Raw genomic sequence first — 19,052 nt, forward strand, 5'->3', positions numbered from 1 at the left:
CAGAGAGAGCTGCAGAGGGAGCAGCAGAGAGAGCTGCATTGAGAGATACAGAAAGAGATACAGAGAGAGCTGCAGAGAGCTACAGAGAGAGACACAGAGAGAGCTGCAGAGAGAGCTGCAGAGAGAGCTGCAGAGGGAGCAGCAGAGAGAGCTGCATTGAGAGATACAGAAAGAGATACAGAGAGAGCTGCAGAGAGCTACAGAGAGAGCTACAGAGAGAGCTACAGAGAGCGTGTGTTGCTGTCAGACATCATATAGTAAAATGAAAGAGAGAGATAGAGGGAGAAAGTGAAAGAGAGAGAGAGAGAGAGAGAGAGAGAGAGAGAGACCGAGACCGAGACCGAGAGAGAGAGAGACAGAGAGAGACCGAGAGAGAGAGAGAGAGAGAGAGAGAGAGAGAGAGAGAGAGAGAGAGAGAGAGAGAGAGCTACAGAATGAGTTGCTGTCAGATATCCTCTAATAACCTAATACATACTGGTAGGATGATATCCTCTAATAATCGAATACATACTGTGGTAGGATGATATCCTCTAATAACCTAATACATACTGTGGTAGGATGACACCTCTAATAATCTAATACATACTGTGGTAGGATGATATCCTCTAATAACCTAATACATACTGTGGTAAGATGACACCTCTAATAATCTAATACATACTGTGGTAGGATGACACCTCTAATAACCTAATACATACTGTGGTAGGATGATATCCTCTAATAACCTAATACATACTGTGGTAGGATGACACCTCTAATAACCTAATACATACTGTGGTAGGATGATATCCTCTAATAATCTAATACATACTGTGGTAGGATGATATCCTCTAATAATCTAATACATACTGTGGTAGGATGATATCCTCTAATAATTTAATGCATACTGTGGTAGGATATATCCTCTAATAATCTAATACATACTGTGGTAGGATGATATCCTATAATCATCTAATACATACTGTGGTAGGATGATATCCTCTAATAATCTAATACAAACTGTGTTAGGATGATATCCTCTAATAATCTAATGCATACTGTGGTAGGATGATATCCTCTAATAATCTAATACATACTGTGGTAGGATGATATCCTCTAATAATCTAATGCATACTGTGGTAGGATGACACCTCTAATAATCTAATACATACTGTGGGATGATGAGAAAGTAGACAAGGCCGAACAAGGCAGCTAGGATTAGAGAGAGGACTACAGCGCTGGAGAAGTACTCATCGTGTAGCTGGTGGTACTGTCAGAGAAACCAGAGAGAGGGATGTCTCAGATATATGCAAAACAATTAATAAAGCAGACATGGATGCAATGTCTATGAAAGAGTCCGATTCAAAAGTAATTTTATTCCTTATGTTGCAGAGTTTGCAGTTGTGTGTGTGTACATGTATGTTGTAAGTGCAGTACAGTAACTCACCCTCTGCTCGCGCTCAGAGCACTTGTACATGAGTGTAAGGAAGTTGAGGTCAGCTGTGTCCGACTCTGTCTGCCTCGCCTCGATCAGACGACCAATGTAGCGGTTGACCCGCGTGCCCGGGCTGGCCTGGGTCACGTTAGCTGACACCGAAGTCCGGTTCCGCAGTTTATCTGGAGCCGTCCGCAGGGCCCTCCGCTGTGGCACAGCATTGTGGGAAACGGAGTCCTGACTTAACTACGTTCAGAGGGTTTGATACCAGCTGTTCAAAACAATGGAGCTTGGAGGAAAAATACTACAGGGCTTTTACTGTCTATTGTTGAGGATCACTGCGGGGTAGAGAAAGTTTAAATCTAACTGCATGTAGGTAGGGTTGTGACGATACCAGTATCGCAATATCGCAATATTTGATTTTCCATGCCAAAAAAGAAAACACAAAGCAGAAGAAAGTCTTTGGACCTTAAAAACCTACTTTAAGTAAAATATTCTGTGCTATAGTTTTTTTTTTTTTTTAAGACTCTGGATGACAACATAATAATGTTTGTTTCAAACATTAGGGCATTTTTACTCAAGAAATTAAATCTATCTCATGTTTTGTTTCCTTGCCACGATACTTATGAGTATCGCAATACTGGTATTGTGACAACCCTATTTAGCACGTACTGTATATCACAAACCATTCAACAACAATATTGACATTGGAGTAAGAAGAGATTTGTTCTAATTGTATTCAAAAAGGGCAATGAAACTAAATCAATCATTGTGGTTGACTTGACTTCACATTTGTCAATAACTGACATCAACTTAATAAATGCTTATCTTCACACAACAAACAAAAAATCCATTATTCCCTCTCCAGTTAACATTCATTATTCCCTATCCAGTTAACATTCATTGTTCCCTCTCCAGTTAACATTCATTGTTCCCTCTACAGTTCAGTTAACATTCATTGTTCCCTCTACAGTTCAGTTAACATTCATTATTCCCTCTACAGTTAACATTCGGAATTCCCTCTACAGTTAACAGTCATTATTCCCTCTACAGTTAACATTCATTATTCCCTCTACAGTTAGCATTCATTATTCCCTCTACAGTTAACATTCATTGTTCCCTCTACAGTTAGCATTCATTATTCCCTCTACAGTTAACATTCAGTATTCCCTCTACAGTTAACATGCATTATTCCCTCTACAGTTAACATTCAGTATTCCCTCTACAGTTAACATTCAGTATTCCCTCTACAGTTAGCATTCATTATTCCCTCTACAGTTAACATTCATTATTCCCTCTACAGTTAGCATTCATTATTCCCTCTACAGTTAACATTCATTATTCCCTCTACAGTTAACATTCATTGTTCCCTCTACAGTTAGCATTCATTATTCCCTCTACAGTTAACATTCAGTATTCCCTCTACAGTTAATATTCATTATTCCCTCTACAGTTAACATTCAGTATTCCCTCTACAGTTAACATTATGTATTCCCTCTACAGTTAACATTCAGTATTCCTTCTACAGTTAACATGCATTATTCCCTCTACAGTTAACATTAATTATTCCCTCTACAGTTAACATTCATTATTCCCTCTACAGTTAACATTCATTATTCCCTCTACAGTTAACATTCATTATTCATTCTACAGTTAACATTCAGTATTCCTTCTTCAGTTAACATTCATTGTTCCCTCTACAGTTAACATTCATTATTCCCTCTACAGTTAACATTTATTATTCCCTCTACAGTTAACATTCAATATTCCTTCTACAGTTAACATTCAGTATTCCCTCTACAGTTAACATTCAGTATTCCTTCTACAGTTAACATTCATTATTGCCTCTACAGTTAACATTCATTATTCCCTCTACAGTTAACATTCATTATTCCCTCTACAGTTAACATTCAGTATTCCCTCTACAGTTAACATTCAGTATTCCCTCTACAGTTAACATTCAGTATTCCCTCTACAGTTAACATTCAGTATTCCCTCTACAGTTAACAATCGGTATTCCCTCTACAGTTAACAATCGGTATTCCCTCTACAGTTAACATTCAGTATTCCCTCTACAGTTAACATTCAGTATTTCTTCTACAGTTAACATTCAGTATTTCTTCTACAGTTAACATTCATTATTCCCTCTACAGTTAACATTCATTATTCCTTCTACAGTTAACATTCTGTATTCCCTCTACAGTTAACATTCAGTATTCCCAACTACAGTTAACATTCATTATTCCCTCTACAGTTAACAATCATTATTCCCTCTACAGTTAACAATCATTATTCCCTCTACAGTTAACATTCATTATTCCCTCTACAGTTAACATTCATTATTCCCTCTACAGTTAACATTCATTATTCCCTCTACAGTTAACATTCATTGTTCCCTCTACAGTTAGCATTCATTATTCCCTCTACAGTTAACATTCAGTATTCCCTCTACAGTTAACATTCATTATTCCCTCTACAGTTAACATTCATTGTTCCCTCTACAGTTAACATGCATTATTCCCTCTACAGTTAACATTCATTATTCCCTCTACAGTTAACATTCATTATTCCCTCTACAGTTAACATTCATTATTCATTCTACAGTTAACATTCAGTATTCCTTCTACAGTTAACATTCATTGTTCCCTCTACAGTTAACATTCATTATTCCCTCTACAGTTAACATTCATTATTCCCTCTACAGTTAACATTCATTGTTCCCTCTACAGTTAACATTCGGTATTCCCTCTACAGTTAACATTCGGTATTCCCTCTACAGTTAACATTCGGTATTCCCTCTACAGTTAACATTCTGTATTCCCTCTACAGTTAACATTCAGTATTCCCTCTACAGTTAACATTCAGTATTTCTTCTACAGTTAACATTCAGTATTTCTTCTACAGTTAACATTCAGTATTTCTTCTACAGTTAACATTCATTATTCCCTCTACAGTTAACATTCATTATTCCCTCGACAGCTAACATTAATTCTCTGACCCAAATAAACACCCTTTTCTTAAGTGTCCATAGGAAGTAAATATCATTATTGTACAGTACGCTATGTGGGGCAGCAGCGCAGAAGCAGTGATTTAACTTCTTCTGGCTGCAGGGGCAGTATTGAGTAGCTCTGATAAAAGGTGCCCATTTCAAACGGCCTCGTACTCAATTCTTGCTCGTACAATATGCATATTATTATTACTACTATTGGATAGAAAACACTCTCTAGTTTCTAAAACCGTTTGAATTATATCTGTGAGTAAAACAGAACTCATTTGGCACAAACTTCCTGACCAGGAAGTGGAAAGTCTGAAATCGAGGCTCTGTTCTAGGTCCTGCCTATAAATGGGCATGATACGTATTAGTATACATGCACGTCATACACCTTCCCCTAGATGTCAAGAGGCAGTGAGAGAAGAAATGGAGTGTTTATCTTGGTCTGAGGCTGAATAAATCCTCTTGGAATGACGTGTCACCCATTTCCTGTTTTCTGGAAAGCGCGAGGATGGACCTGGAATTGCCTTCTGTAAAGCTGTCGTTATAGGCGACTACTATCTCCGGCTTTGATTTTATTTGATACATGTGACAATATCATCGTAAAGTATGTTTTTTCAATATAGTTTTATTAGATTATTGAAATTTATTCGGGACGTTAGGCGTGTTGCGTTGTGTGCCTTTGTTCAGGAAGGAGAGCTTCGCGCCACTTTGCTAGTGCGCTTGCTAATTCAAGAGGGAAAAAGGACGTTCTAAATCCAAACAACGATTGTTCTTGACAAAGGACCTCTTGTACAACATTCTGATGGAAGCTCATCAAAAGTAGGACCCATTTTATGATGCTATTTCATATATCTGTCGAACTGTGTACTATTAGTTTTGCGCCCAGGTTTTGGGCACTCGCTCGCCATAACGTAAGCCTTATGTCGTAATGAAGTTATTTTTAGAATTCTAACACTGCGATTGCATTAAGAACTAGTGTATCTATCATTTCCTATACAACATGTATTTTTTAGTAATGTTTATGAATAGTTATTTGGTCAGAATATGTGAGAGTCAGAAAAATATCCGGACGTTCTGGGAAAAAGATGCTACCTTAGCACAATGTGTAACCACTGATTTCAGCTCTAAATATGCACATTTTCGAACAAAACATAGATTTATTGTATAACATGTTATAAGACTGTCATCTGATGAAGTTGTTTCTTGGTTAGTTTGGTTGGTTCTTGGTTAGTTAGGTTGGCTTTGTGCATGCTACCTGTGCTGTGAAAAATGACTGTCCTTTTTTGTATTTGGTGGTGAGCTAACATAAATATATGTGCTGTTTTCGCTGTAAAACATTTTAAAAATCGGACATGTTGGCTGGATTCACAAGATGTGTACCTTTCATATGCTGTATTGGACTTGTTAATGCAACCGCTGTGTTAGATTTTTAAAATTAACGTTACTGCGCATACAGCGTGCGCTAAAGCGAGACCGCACCGAAATTCATGGCGGAATTATTGTTTAACATTTGTCAACATAAATACGAATTTACAGCATAAAGACTTCTTACTATTTGACGAGCTTCCATCAGAATCTTGGGCAAGGTGTCCTTTCTCCAGAACAATCGTCTTTTGGTTGAAAGATGTCCTCTTCTCCTGTAGAATTAGCAGCTAACGCTAGCTATGTGCAGGAGAGGTGTCCAACTCGTGATAGCGCGTCACAAAGAAATTCCAGAAAATCGCAATAAACTGATATAAACTGCTATAAGTCGGTTTAAATTAACTACCTTATGAAGTTTTTAAGACAAAAATCAAATTAAATCAGAGCCGGAGATATAGAACTGCTAAAACGAAAGCTTTTCAGGACGCCATTGTGATGTCCCTCCTGCGCCAGGCGCCCCGTTGAAAAGGTCGGACCTTCCGTTCCACGGGCTTTTATAGTGCCCCAGATGGTGCAATCCACTCCATTCAAATTCTCACCGCTTATTGACATCTAGAGGAAGGCGTATGCAGTGCATGTAGCCCCATAGCTTACATGGGAATTTATAAACTGACCCTAGAACAGAGACCTCGATTTCAGAAATCTCACTCCTTGACAGGAAGTGTGCTACAGAATGAGTTCTGTTTCACTCAGAGAAATAATTCAAACGGTTTTAGAAACTAGAGAGTGTTTTCTATCCAATAGTAATAATAATATGCATATTGTACGAGCAAGAATTGAGTACGAGGCAGTTTAATTTGGGAACGAATTTTTACAAAGTCAAAATGGCGCCCCCCTATTGACAAGAAGGAAAGTTAAATATTTAAAACAAATATATTTTGAATTTCGCGCCCTGCACTTGAGCTGGCTGTTGTCATAAGTGTACCGACGTCGGGCTTGCAGCCAGAAGAAGTTTTAACACCAGAGAGAAGGAGGATACATCCCAGATGGCACCCTATTCCCTTCGTAGTGCACTATATAGGGAATAGGGTGCCATTTGTGACGTAGCCTGAGTGAGTCTTCCTGGATGAAGGCAGAAAGCCATTGAGCTGTACAGACATCAGTATCACAGTGTGAGAGCCAGTGACTAGGCAAGGAGAGGCTGGAGAGAGTGGCTTCATAATGGGGACAGGGGGGCCACAGAGTGAATGACGAATGTTGTGGAAGGTTAACACACACCCCATTGACTTCATCCTCATCATCCTTCATCCTTTAACACCTCTCGCTTTTTGTTGGTTGTTTCGGAGGTGTGTGTGCATTCATTATGCTAATGAGTATTTATATGTCTATGTTAAAAGCTTGTCTCTCACCCCTTTCCTCTACCGTCTTTCTCTCTCTCTAGTCTCTCTCTTCAGTTTCTCCCTCTATCTCCCACTCTCTCTCTTGCTTTGTCTCTCTCTCTCTCTATGTGTCTCTCTATCTTCCTCTCTATCTCCCACTGTAATATATTCCCCACAGAATGTGAACTTCTGCATATGACCCAATCGTTTGGAGATGGTCTGGGGAGCATAGGACAGTCATCACATCACACACCCACGCCTGCTCTGAGCGCACTCATCCTTTCTCTCCTTCCTCCTCTCCCGTCACCCTCTATCTCTCTCTCTCTATTTCTCTCCCAGAGTCTGTGTCATTTCCAACAACCTGGAGAGAGTGTGTGTGTGGCCTGAATCCTAATCTTTCATTCTGTGTCGAGTATATTTACACTTTGTCCTTTTCCTCTCCTGTGTATTGTCTTGTCTATGTCTACATGTTTTCATCCAGGGTTATCACGAAGGAAATGGAAACAGTTTCAAACTGTTAGAGATGATTGCATGAACTTTACATAGTCACAGCTCTATGACATATTACATAAGTGTAACCACATAGAGGTAGGTGAGTGTACCAAGTTTCATGCTTTTATCTGAAAGTGCAATATTCATTTGGTTCTTATCCTACACCTCCTTTTTCCACACACACCCACACAGACCTGAGCATCTGCATTTCAATACCCTGAGCATCTGCATTTAAATACCCTGAGCATCTGCATTTAAATACCCTGAGCCAGAGTTGAACTGTAGCCAGACCTCAGGATTTCTTCACAAGAATAGCAGGTCAAGTAAACACACTGACACTTAGCCAGATTACCACAGGATTTGAAAGTAAGCTGATGAAGGTCAACTAAGTCTAGGTGGCTGGGACTCCTCATCGAGGACACACACACTTGCACGCACAAACACACGTACGCTCACACACACTTGCACGCACGCACGCACACATGTGCACAGACGTACACACGTGCGCATACAACGCCTCTCCCTGTTTCTACATTCCCTAACACAACACACACACATGCATGTACACACACAAAAACACATTTCATGTATACACACACATACAACTTCTCTGTCTCTACACTCCCTTACATAACACACACACCCCCAAACACACACAAAGCCCTTACCTTGTCACCATCCTCACAGTTCATGGCGTTTGAGAAGGGTATCTCTGCCTTGAACATCTTCCTACAGTGCATGAGCTGCACCAGCAAGTAGCACACCGTCTTAAACTTCATCTTTTTGGCAGGTTTTATATCCGAGAGAATCAATCCTGGGAATATCTGTCAACAAACAAGCAGTGAGAGCAGGTGTTAAGATACACACTATGATACAGGAGATACACTTCAGTAGATATGGTTTCAACCCAGATTACAGTACACAAACACAAACACACAACTGTGTCTCTTCTCTCTCTTCTCTTAGATGAAGTAGAGCTGTCGGTGTGTCTATTAAGAGGATTAACCAAAGCTGTGTCTTAAATGGCACCCTATTTCCTATTTAGTGCACTTGTTGAAAAGTGGTGGACTTCATTGAGAGTCATTTGGGCCACAACCTTAGTCAAGGGTCCCACCACTCACAGAGGAGGAGAGTAGAAGAAGACAGGGTGGTTGGACGGCCCTCTGAGACACTATGACACTGCTGTAAAGGTTCATGTAAGGATCCACATACATACACTTTTACATCATGTGAAACCTGGTGGATAACAGTGCACAATTGCTAAAGAAAAGTTGTGCACTCATCTCTCCTTCCTTGTAGATTTATTAGCCAACGTTTCGGCTGAAGAGCCTTGACTGTTTCATTTATCTTCCGCTAGTCAGCACTCAGCACCTCACCAGACTGTGTTCATTTCTTTACAGTGTACCATTAGAATAGCCAAGCAGCATATAATAAATACACAGGCGTCAGGCATCAGGAAGTCAGATCCTCTCTCCAGACCTAATAAAGTCTGCAAGACGAGGGTAGGGTAGGAGAAGGAGATAGCAGGAGAGGAGATAGATAGATCCCGACGAACAGTCTTGTGCTGACGTTGCTTACAGAGGCAGTTTGGAACTCCGTAGTGAGTGTTGTCACCGAGAACAGACAATCTTTACGTGCTTCAGCACTCGGTGGTCCCGTTCTGTGAGCTTGTGTGGCCTACCACTTCGCGGCTGAGCCGTTGTTGCTCCTAGATGTTTCCACTACACAATAACAGCACTTACAGAACATCAGCGAGACTGTAAGGGAACCCATCTCATCTGAAAAACCCTACCAACGTGAGGGAGTGACAACTCAATGAAAACGTACGTAACACTTTCTAATATACACACGGCATATGGAACATGTAGGCCTACATTACTACAGCACTAAAGTACTGTCTTTCCAGACCTATTGAGATGAAAATGCAGGCTAATGAGAGGTTAAGTCTTTTTTAAATCTGGACTTAAAATTGATTATCTATCCTAACTTCTGGCAGTCTCACTGCATCTGTCCATGTACAGTATGCCAAGGTTATGTGCAGTTCATGTATGTATTTCCAAGTATATCCAATGTTATGTCGAGTACTGTATATCCAAGAAAATGTTCAAGTATGCCCAAGGTTATGTCCCATACTGTGTTTCCTAGTCCAACTAAGAATGCTAGTATAATCATTTAGTAATAATTTGGTGGGTGCTTATATTTTTCAAATTTCACACATGTACAATTGATACGTATGTGTGAATTAGAAATATGTTTTTTGCATATCCCAACTCCGCCTGAGACACCCTCAGACAGTGTGGTCACGGCCAGGGTCAGCCATTATCAATGGCGACTCTAGAGCAATTAGGGTTAAGTGCCTTGCTCAAGGGCAAATCGACAGATGTTTCAACTTGTCGGATCAGGGATTCCAACTATCGACCTTTCGGTTACTGGCCCAATGCTCTAACCACTAGGCTACCTGCTGCCCAAAGTGTGAGTTCCCATACCGGGAGTTGAACCCGGGCTGCCTGGGTAAAAACCAGGAATCCTAATGGCTAGACTACTGCTAGCTAGTAGGCTTACTTCATGTTCCACAGATGTCATCACTGAACCTAAGTTAACTACTATAAGACCAAATGAGATCTGTGTCCTAAAATGTGTCTATTTTTACTTTTTTCATAATGTAAACACACATAAACACTCATCCCCACACACACATACAAACACCTCTAATCCTACACACACATACACACTCCCATGCAGAAGATCTCACATACTGTACACACACACACACACACACACACACACACACACACACACACACACACACACACACACACACACACACACACACACACACACACCACACACACACACACACACACACGTATGCAGACACAAACACACCTTCCGTCGGTGAGTTGGCACAATGAAGAAGGTCTCGATCTGGTGTTTGAGGAGGAAGGCATTTCTCTCATGACCGTTGCCTGGTTCAACCTCATAGTCTCCATTCAGGGAGTCCAGGGTCGCCTTGGTGATGTGGACCTTCCTGGTGGAGAAGGAGAAACACAAACAGTCAGCCTCATGTGGTGCTACCTACTGTCGTTGTGCTTTAGAGCAAGGCCCTTAACCCCTAATTGCTCCAGAGGCGCAGCTCACAGCCTGTGTTGTGTGTGAAGTTGTTGTGTGTGAAGTTGGGACAGTAGATTTTGGCATGGTGGTAACTGGTACTAACCCAGGCAGTCCCCCTGCCTCCATCACGTTGGCCAGTGTGACATCGTTGGACCATACGTCATACTGCCACTTCCTCAGTCCCAGGACCCCACACAGAACCCGGCCCGTGTGGAGACCCACGCGCATGTTCAGATTCACCTCGGTGGCCTCCGCTACCGACCTGCAGGTGCATGAGGAGAGTCATTACAATATTAAAACATTGATACTGTGTGTATGTGTGTGTGATTGTGTGTGTATATGTGTATGCCTGCGTACGTGCGTGTGTACCTGCCTGCCAGCCAAGTGCCAAGTCCCTAAGTGTGCCTGCATGCATGTGTGTGTGAGTGTGTGCATACGAGTAGATGTTTGTGTGTACTATAGCATTCCTGTATACAAATAATTTATTGCCTTAGCAGGCAATGTCATAAATTCCACAAATGTTATTCTTCCATGATAAATGGTGCTGCTCCTCTTCACCTAATAATATAGAAAGGCCAGGCAGCTGAGTTCTAACCTCCCTCCCTCCCTCCCTCCCTCCCTCCCTCCCTCCCTCCCTCCCTCTCTCTCTCTCTCTCTGGGGGAAAAAGTGCACATGTTCTGGGGAGATAAGCCAGAAGGACAAAATGGTTGCTACTCCGGATACTAAATTTTTTAAAACTTTTTTAAAATAATGTAAGAGTGCAGACAGAGGAAAATTCCACCCGTATGGAGGGAGCAGGGTGAGATTTAAGAGCAATCTTTAGACTCAAAAATAAACAGGGAAAAATGCTACACTGGTCACCAATAGGAATATAAATGAACATGCATATGAATCTAGCGTTAACATAAAAAGGCATGTGTTTTCATTGTGCATTGTAGCTCTATGTGTCTGTGTATAGTCCTATATTGTCTGTTTATGAATACTGACATCCTGTGTGGCCTTGTGCACATAGAGCCATATAAGACCAAGTCCATGGCCATGCATTTAACACGGGATGGGATAAAGCTTTTTGAAGTGTTGAGCTCTTTCTTCTTTCTCCAAATTGTGCAGGACATGCAAATGAGACAAACACTTTCACGCTTCATAAGGAAGCATCCAAATACATTTCCATTCCCGCGCCCTCAAATGAGATTCCACTCTCAACTCTATCTGCAGTCTTGGCATGTATTCATAGCAGCCATTGACAATCCCACTAAGGAATCCTTCAGCCTGGACTCACTTGAACCACTGTGGTTTAGATGAGAAGAATAGAATAGCAAAATATCCCCAGTCTTCAGTTGGGCCTTTATCCCTGGTCAAACCAAATGAATCAATATAATGGCTGAAAGCCATGCAGCAGGCTCATTCCACAGAGCCATAAAGAGCTATGTGATATGGTGTCCATCACAACTCAATGTGTCTGTACCTAGGGCTGTGGCAGTCACAAAATGTTGGTCTCATGGTAATTGACCGTTAATTATGTAAACACATTTAGCATCCCCCTGGCTTCCACACACAGCCTACAAGACACTGATGCAGACCTCTGGAACAGCTACATTTTTAAAGTCTAATAAACCCACGTAAGATAGCCTACACCTTCACAATAACTCCATTATTTATTTTAGACAGGTCTAAAGAAGCATGATATGAAGAAAATGTACTCTATTTCAGAAGAACAGAATAGCATACTCTGAGTTGTCCTTGTGTTAGGTCCTGATCTGGCTATGCCAAATGTCTGTGGGCTACACCAGTTCATTTAGCAGACAGGTGATGTGTTAACCATGGACGACCTATACAACCTGGGACATAACATCACATCAGCCTGGGACCTGGCCAAGAACAGGACGTCATGGAGAGACAAATGCCGCAGCGCTACGCTCCAAGGTGCTAGCAATGACTGAGTGAGTGTTTACCAGAAACCTATAGACTCACGTGATGGTGTCGATCATGTCCAGGCCCATCTCCACGCAGCAGTGAGCGTGGTCAGTCTTGGGCTGGGTCAGACCTGACACACAGTAGTAACAGTCTCCCAAGATCTTTATACGCCTACAGTGGTTCTCCTGTCAATCAGAGACAGAGACGGGGTAGAGGGAGAGAGAGAGAGAGAGTGAGAGAGAGTAGAGAAAGAGTGCTATATAAAACAGGCAGACAGGCATCGAGGCATTCAGTTACTGTTCGATTGAATGTTGTAATGGGCAAAACGAGTGACTTAAGCAACTTTGAGCGTAGTATGATTGTCAGTGCCAGGCGCGCCGGTTCCAGTATCTCAGAAATGGCCGGCCTCCTGGGTTTTTCACACATGACAGTGTCTAGCTTTTACCGAGAATGGTGCGTCAAACAAAAAACATCCAGGACATCCTTTGGACGAAAACAGCTCGTTGATGAGAGGTTGAAGGAGAATTGCAAGAATCATGTAAGCTAACAGGCGGGCCACAAACAGGCAAATAACGGAGAGGTACAACAGTGGTGTGCAGAACGACATCTCTGAACGCACAACTCGTCAATCCTTGTCACGGATGGGCTATTGCAGCAGACGACAACACCGGGTTCCACTACTATCAGCTACAAACAAGAAGCGGCTCCGGTGTGCAAGCGATCACCAACACTGGACAATTGAGGAGTGGAAAAACATTGCCTGGTCCGACAAATCCCGGTTCCTGTTGCGTCATGCAGATGGCAAAGTCGGGATTTGGCGTAAGCAGCATGAGTCAATAGCCCCATCCTGCCTGGTGTCAACGGTACAGGCTGGTGGCAGTGGTGTAATGGTTGCTCAATTAAAACCAATTGAGCAACGTTTCCATGCACCAAAGAATTCCGGCTGTTCTGGAGGCAAAGGGGGTTCCGATCCGGTACTAGGTGGGTGTACCTAATAAACTGGCCACTGTGTATACACATAAGCTTTCTAATATTCAGAGCAGTATGCCAGACCTACGATGTTAGATTGCCTGGTGCCCTCTATCTCATATTCAACCCCTCCCTATCTAATATCCATTCCCCTAAGCCAGTGGTTCTCAATCCTGGTCCTGGGGACCCAAAGGGGTGCGCGTTTAGTTTTTTCCCAAGCACTACACAGCTAATTCAAATGATCAACTCATCATCAGGCTTTGAGGATTTGAATCAGGTGTGTAGTGCTTGGGAAAAAACTAAAACGTGCACCCATTTGGGTCCCCAGGACCAGGATTGAGAACCACTGCAAGCCATTCAGGGAACATACTGTATGTTAACATACTGTATGAAAATCTGTGCATCTGAATTGGGTCTTGTGCATCCATATACAATATGCACAATGTGCAAATACACTATGACCTATCCGGTCCCACTTTAAACAGAGTACAACTTATAAAGGCTTTATATAGCATACATAAAGGCTTCATAAGCACCACATATATGCTTCACAAATCATCTATAAGCATATGTCATACTCTATAAATGGTCTATAAACATACATATGTCATAATCTATAAATGGTCTATAAACATACATATGTCACATTTTGCAATTCATCCTACAGTTAGAATTGTTACGTCCTTATGCCTTTGATTTGATTTGTTAAGAACCTTGAAATGCATGTGTTGTATCAACGTGATATACAAATACAATTTGATTTCATGTCACGCTTTATGCACGATTTGTAGAGTATCCCATATGCTCATAGATGATTTGTGAAGCATTTATGTAGTGCTTATGAATCCTTTATGTATCCTATATAAAGCCTTTATGAGTTGTACTTAATTTAAAGGGGTACTGCACATTCGGTAGGCTACTGTGCGTGATGTACACACTAATGTGAACATACAGTATATTGCATCATGTTCTGCACAGCACACAATTCTTATATATTTTTAACTTTTTTTAGGTGTTTTTTAAAAACGGCGTTGTTGGTTAAGGGCTTGTAAGGAAGCATTTCACTGTAAGGTGTAATGCCTGTTGTATTCGGCGCATGTGACAAATAACATTTGATTTGATATCAAATGTAATTAAATGAAAACAGATAAAAACAGTCCCCACTCCAACAAGTATCATCAATGTAGTATACTGTAGACTACTGTGTGTAAAGTACACACTAACGTGAACATACAGTTTATTGCAAAATGTACTGTACAGTACAATTCCAACTTAAATAAGGAAATGCTTCTAAGTGCAGAACCACAAGAGTCCCCACTCCATCATATCATATGATCAGTGTTGTAGACGTTTGTTGGTGAGTCACACCGCCTGCCTGCCTGCCTGCCTGCCTGGCTGCCTGCCTGGCTGGCTGCCTGCCTGCCTGCCTGCCTGCCTGCCTGGCTGCCTGGCTGCCTGGCTGCCTGGCATGATGTGAAGCTGTGCTCTGTTCTGGGATGAAAGGTGCGGTGGAAGTCTAACCCATCATTAAGGATCTGTGAGCGACAGACATCACTGTGAGCTAGCTGAACTAGGGGTGGGGGCTGGGCTGCTATGGGGCAATACAATATCCCAGCTCCCATTGTTTCTCCATGGAAGGGATGTGATCGTGGGCTGAGCAGAGCATGTGAACAAAAAAACTCAAAGCCTCAAAACTATGCAATGCATCTCTCAGTGTGCCACGGGAAGAAGAACGTGGAAATGGAAGCGCTATTTCTAACATGCAAGTCTATTTGTGTTGAATGAGACACAGACAGACAGACAGACAGACAGACAGACAGACAGACAGACAGACAGACAGACAGACAGACAGACAGACAGACAGACAGACAGACAGACAGACAGACAGACAGACAGACAGACAGACAGACAAAGCCCCTTGAATTGAATTGAGAGAGCTTGTTATAAAATATGGTTTTACTTTCCATAATTGTACCTACAGGTTACACTCGCTTTGTTATGCTTACTTGCGAGCGCTTTCCCAACAGTGCACTTAAAAAGTAAGTCAATTAGCAAATAAAAATAGAAAATAGTAGCATAATAGATAACAATAACGAGGCTATATACCAGGGGTACCCAGTCAATGTGCAGGGGTACGAGGTAGTTGAGGTAATATGTACATGTGTAGGTAAGGGTAAAAGTGACTAGGCAATCAGGATAGATAATAAACAGAGTAGCAGCAGCGTATGTGAAACGTGTATAAAATGTGACTATGTGTTGCGTCAATATGTACAGTATGTGTGTGTTTTGTGTGTATGAGCATAGGTAGTGTGTGTGTGTGTGTGTGTGTGTGTGTGTGTGTGTGTGTGTGTGTGTGTGTGTGTGTGTGTGTGTGTGTGTGTGTGTAGAGTCCAGTGAGTGTGCATAGAGTCAGTGCAAAAAAGGATCAATGCAAATAGTTCGGGTAGACATTTGATTAACCCTATCAGTCCCGAGATCCTAGCAAAAATCAGCTTTTCATTTATCTGACTTATATTTCGACTTACAATTAAGTGTTTTACCATTTTCTTTTCAGGACAACCAGTATAACAAAAAATAATTAGACGTAAACAGTTGCATTCATGAGTTTTATTGACAAATGTAAATTAAAAAAAGGTAAGTCATAGCAAAAACCTGATTAAAAGGAATTTATATGATCTCTGTAATTAGAGAAATATTTTGCTCACTGGGAAATTAATATCCAACTAGTCAGCGTTAACTGTGTGGAGTTTGGAGTTTGTGACAACAAATATGTGAGCTTATTACAGAATTATAGACACTATGTCCTGGGATTTCCAATAATCTTCTATTTAGAAGAAGCCCTTACCTTCTAACAACTGTTGTGAGCATCTTAGAGAAAAACATGTTTTTCTCCTTCGGGATGCGCCCTTGCCTGACAAACACCGCTCTAGCTCGGCCCCCGTTAATCACACATACTAATGGTTGGTATCTATGGATGCAGAAGAACTTGACAAATTGTGTGTTTGAGCTACAACAGAAGTCTGTAGCTCAAACACACAATGTTTAAAAGGGGTTAGAAGTACAAAATGCACCAGCAATACGGTGGGACTCATTGGGTTAACTGTTAAGGAGCCTTTTGTTCCAAGACTTTGTGCTCCGGTACCGCTTGCCGTGCGGTAACAGAGTGAACAGTCCGTGGCTTGGGTGGCTGGGGTCTTTGACAGTTTTTCGGGCCTTCCTCTGACAACGTGTGTTCCTCATATCCAGGTGGGAGAGGCCAGTGTGGAGTGCAATAGAGATAGCGTCATCTGTGGATCTGTTGGGGCGGTATGCGAGCTGCAATAGGCGATAGTCAGTTAGACAGGTTACTTTGGCGTTCTTGGGCACAGGGACTACAGTGGTCTCTTGACCACATAACCTGTCAAGGCGAAACTAGGTCTTAGCTATCTAATCATAACCAATGAGATGGGAGACATGTAGCCTCACTTCTGAGAAGACAGTAGTATTGATTAAAGAATCGAACAACAGAAAGAACAAACACAAAAATGTACACCATCAACCCTCCAAAGCCCAAAACTAATATCAGTTTACTACCCAGACCCAACTAGGTAGAATGAACAGTGTAACCTAAATCAAATAGATACAAAAATAGTTTGGAACACGTACTGAAACCTCTGAAACTTCAGAGGAGAGCAAGTGTATTGGGCTCTATTTGAGGCCTCTAGCTATTTCAATAGGTCTTTACAGCTGTGTGACTGCAGAAACAACAGAGGTTATACATTTTCATTCGAACTTCTGAGACTCCACTTCACTTCCTCTGTTCCATCGGGCCCCTACACACACATTTCAAATAGACAGCTTAGGCAATTACACTGTGCCAAAGGAGCAAGCCACAGAGTTAAGCCACCTGCTTTAAGAACGTACGTGCCAACTGCTCACTAACAGGTAAGTCTCCGTCTACATCCCAAATGGCACCCTATTCCCTACAAAGTGCATTACATAGGGAATAGGGTGCCATTTGGGACTTAGCCTTAAAAAGAAAAGAAAAGAAGAGAGAATTAATTTTCTCTTAGTTTAACACTCAATGGTTGCCAGGCTACCCAGACTCCTTGCTTCGGCTAAACACTACGCCACACCCACTGACATTAGTTTCCTCTCCGCAATGAGTCTGGATCTGAGTACCTCCCCGAACCTTCAGCGAATGCGAACACATTCGGGGCTGTCTGATTGGTCCAGAAACCGATGGGTTGGGCCAGAGCCAGAACACATTTGTCGTTGGAAAGAGAGAGACCAGAGAGACCAGAGAGTGTTAAAGAGAACATCCTCCTACTGTACAACATAAGAGCTACACCATATAAACAAAAGTATGTGGACACCCCTTCAAATAAGTGGATTTGGCTATTTCAGCCACACCGGTTGCTGACAGGTGTATAAAGCACACAAGCACACAGCCATGCAATCATAGACAAACATTGGCAGTAGAATGACCTTACTGAAGTGCTCAGCGACTTTCAACGTGGCACCGTTATAGCATGCCACCTTTCCAACAGGTCATTTCATCAAGCTCACAGAAAGGCACCGCCGAGTGCTGAAGCGAGTAACGCGTAAAAATCGTCTCCTTGGTTGCAACACTCACCAGTGAGTTCCTAACTGCCTCTGGAAGCAATGTCAGCCCAATAACTTTTTGTCCGGAGCTTCATGAAATGGATTTCCATGGCCGAGCAGCCACACACAAGCCTAAGATCACCATGCACAATGACAAGCGTCGCCTGGAGTGGTGTAAACCTTACAGTCATAGGACTCTGGAGCAGTGGAAACATGTTCTCTGGATTGATGAATCACACTTCACCATCTGGCAGTCCAACGACTGAATCTGGGTTTGGCAAATGCCAGGAAAATGCTACCTTTCCCAATGCATAGTGCCAACTGTAAAGTTTGGTGGAGGAGGAAAAATGGTCTGGGGCTGTTTTTCATGATTTGGCCAGGCCCCTTAGTTCCAGTGAAGGGACATTTTAACGCGACAGCATACAATGACATTCTAGACGATTCTGTGCTTCCAACTTTGAGGCAACAGTTTGGGGTAGGACCTTTCCTGTTTCATCATGACAATGCGCCCGTGCACAAAGTGAGGTCCATACAGAAATGGTTTGTCAAGATCGGTGTGAAAGAACTTGACTGGCCTGCACAGAGCCCTGACCACAACCCCATCGAACACCTTTGAGATGAATTGGAACGCCGACTGCGAGCCAGGCCTAATCGCCCAACATCAGTGCCCGATCTCACTAATGCTCTTGTGGCTGGAAGCACATCCCCGCAGACCCCCATGACTTTGGAATGAGATGTTGGACGAGCAGGTGTCCACATAATTTTGGTCATGTAGTGTAGCTACTGCACTAATAGGCTAAGCCACCTACCAGGAAATATCCATAAACCTAC

The 19,052-nt window shown here is 42.1% G+C and overlaps 1 protein-coding gene across 1 annotated transcript in view; it reads right to left on the reverse strand.

The window, feature by feature from the left end:
* Window positions 1–19,052, reverse strand: part of LOC120055308 (adenylate cyclase type 1-like) — a 59,706-nt gene that overhangs the window by 12,987 nt on the left and 27,667 nt on the right. The window contains exons 5-10 of the mRNA XM_039003184.1: window positions 12,726–12,853; window positions 10,857–11,015; window positions 10,529–10,670; window positions 8,311–8,466; window positions 1,427–1,621; window positions 1,152–1,249 (exon numbers count right to left, since the gene is read on the reverse strand). Of these exons, the coding sequence (XP_038859112.1) occupies window positions 1,152–1,249; window positions 1,427–1,621; window positions 8,311–8,466; window positions 10,529–10,670; window positions 10,857–11,015; window positions 12,726–12,853 (878 nt within the window). The remainder of the gene's footprint in view (window positions 1–1,151; window positions 1,250–1,426; window positions 1,622–8,310; window positions 8,467–10,528; window positions 10,671–10,856; window positions 11,016–12,725; window positions 12,854–19,052) is intronic.

Source organism: Salvelinus namaycush, chromosome 11 (assembly GCF_016432855.1).
Source record: "Salvelinus namaycush isolate Seneca chromosome 11, SaNama_1.0, whole genome shotgun sequence".
NCBI lineage: Eukaryota > Metazoa > Chordata > Actinopteri > Salmoniformes > Salmonidae > Salvelinus > Salvelinus namaycush.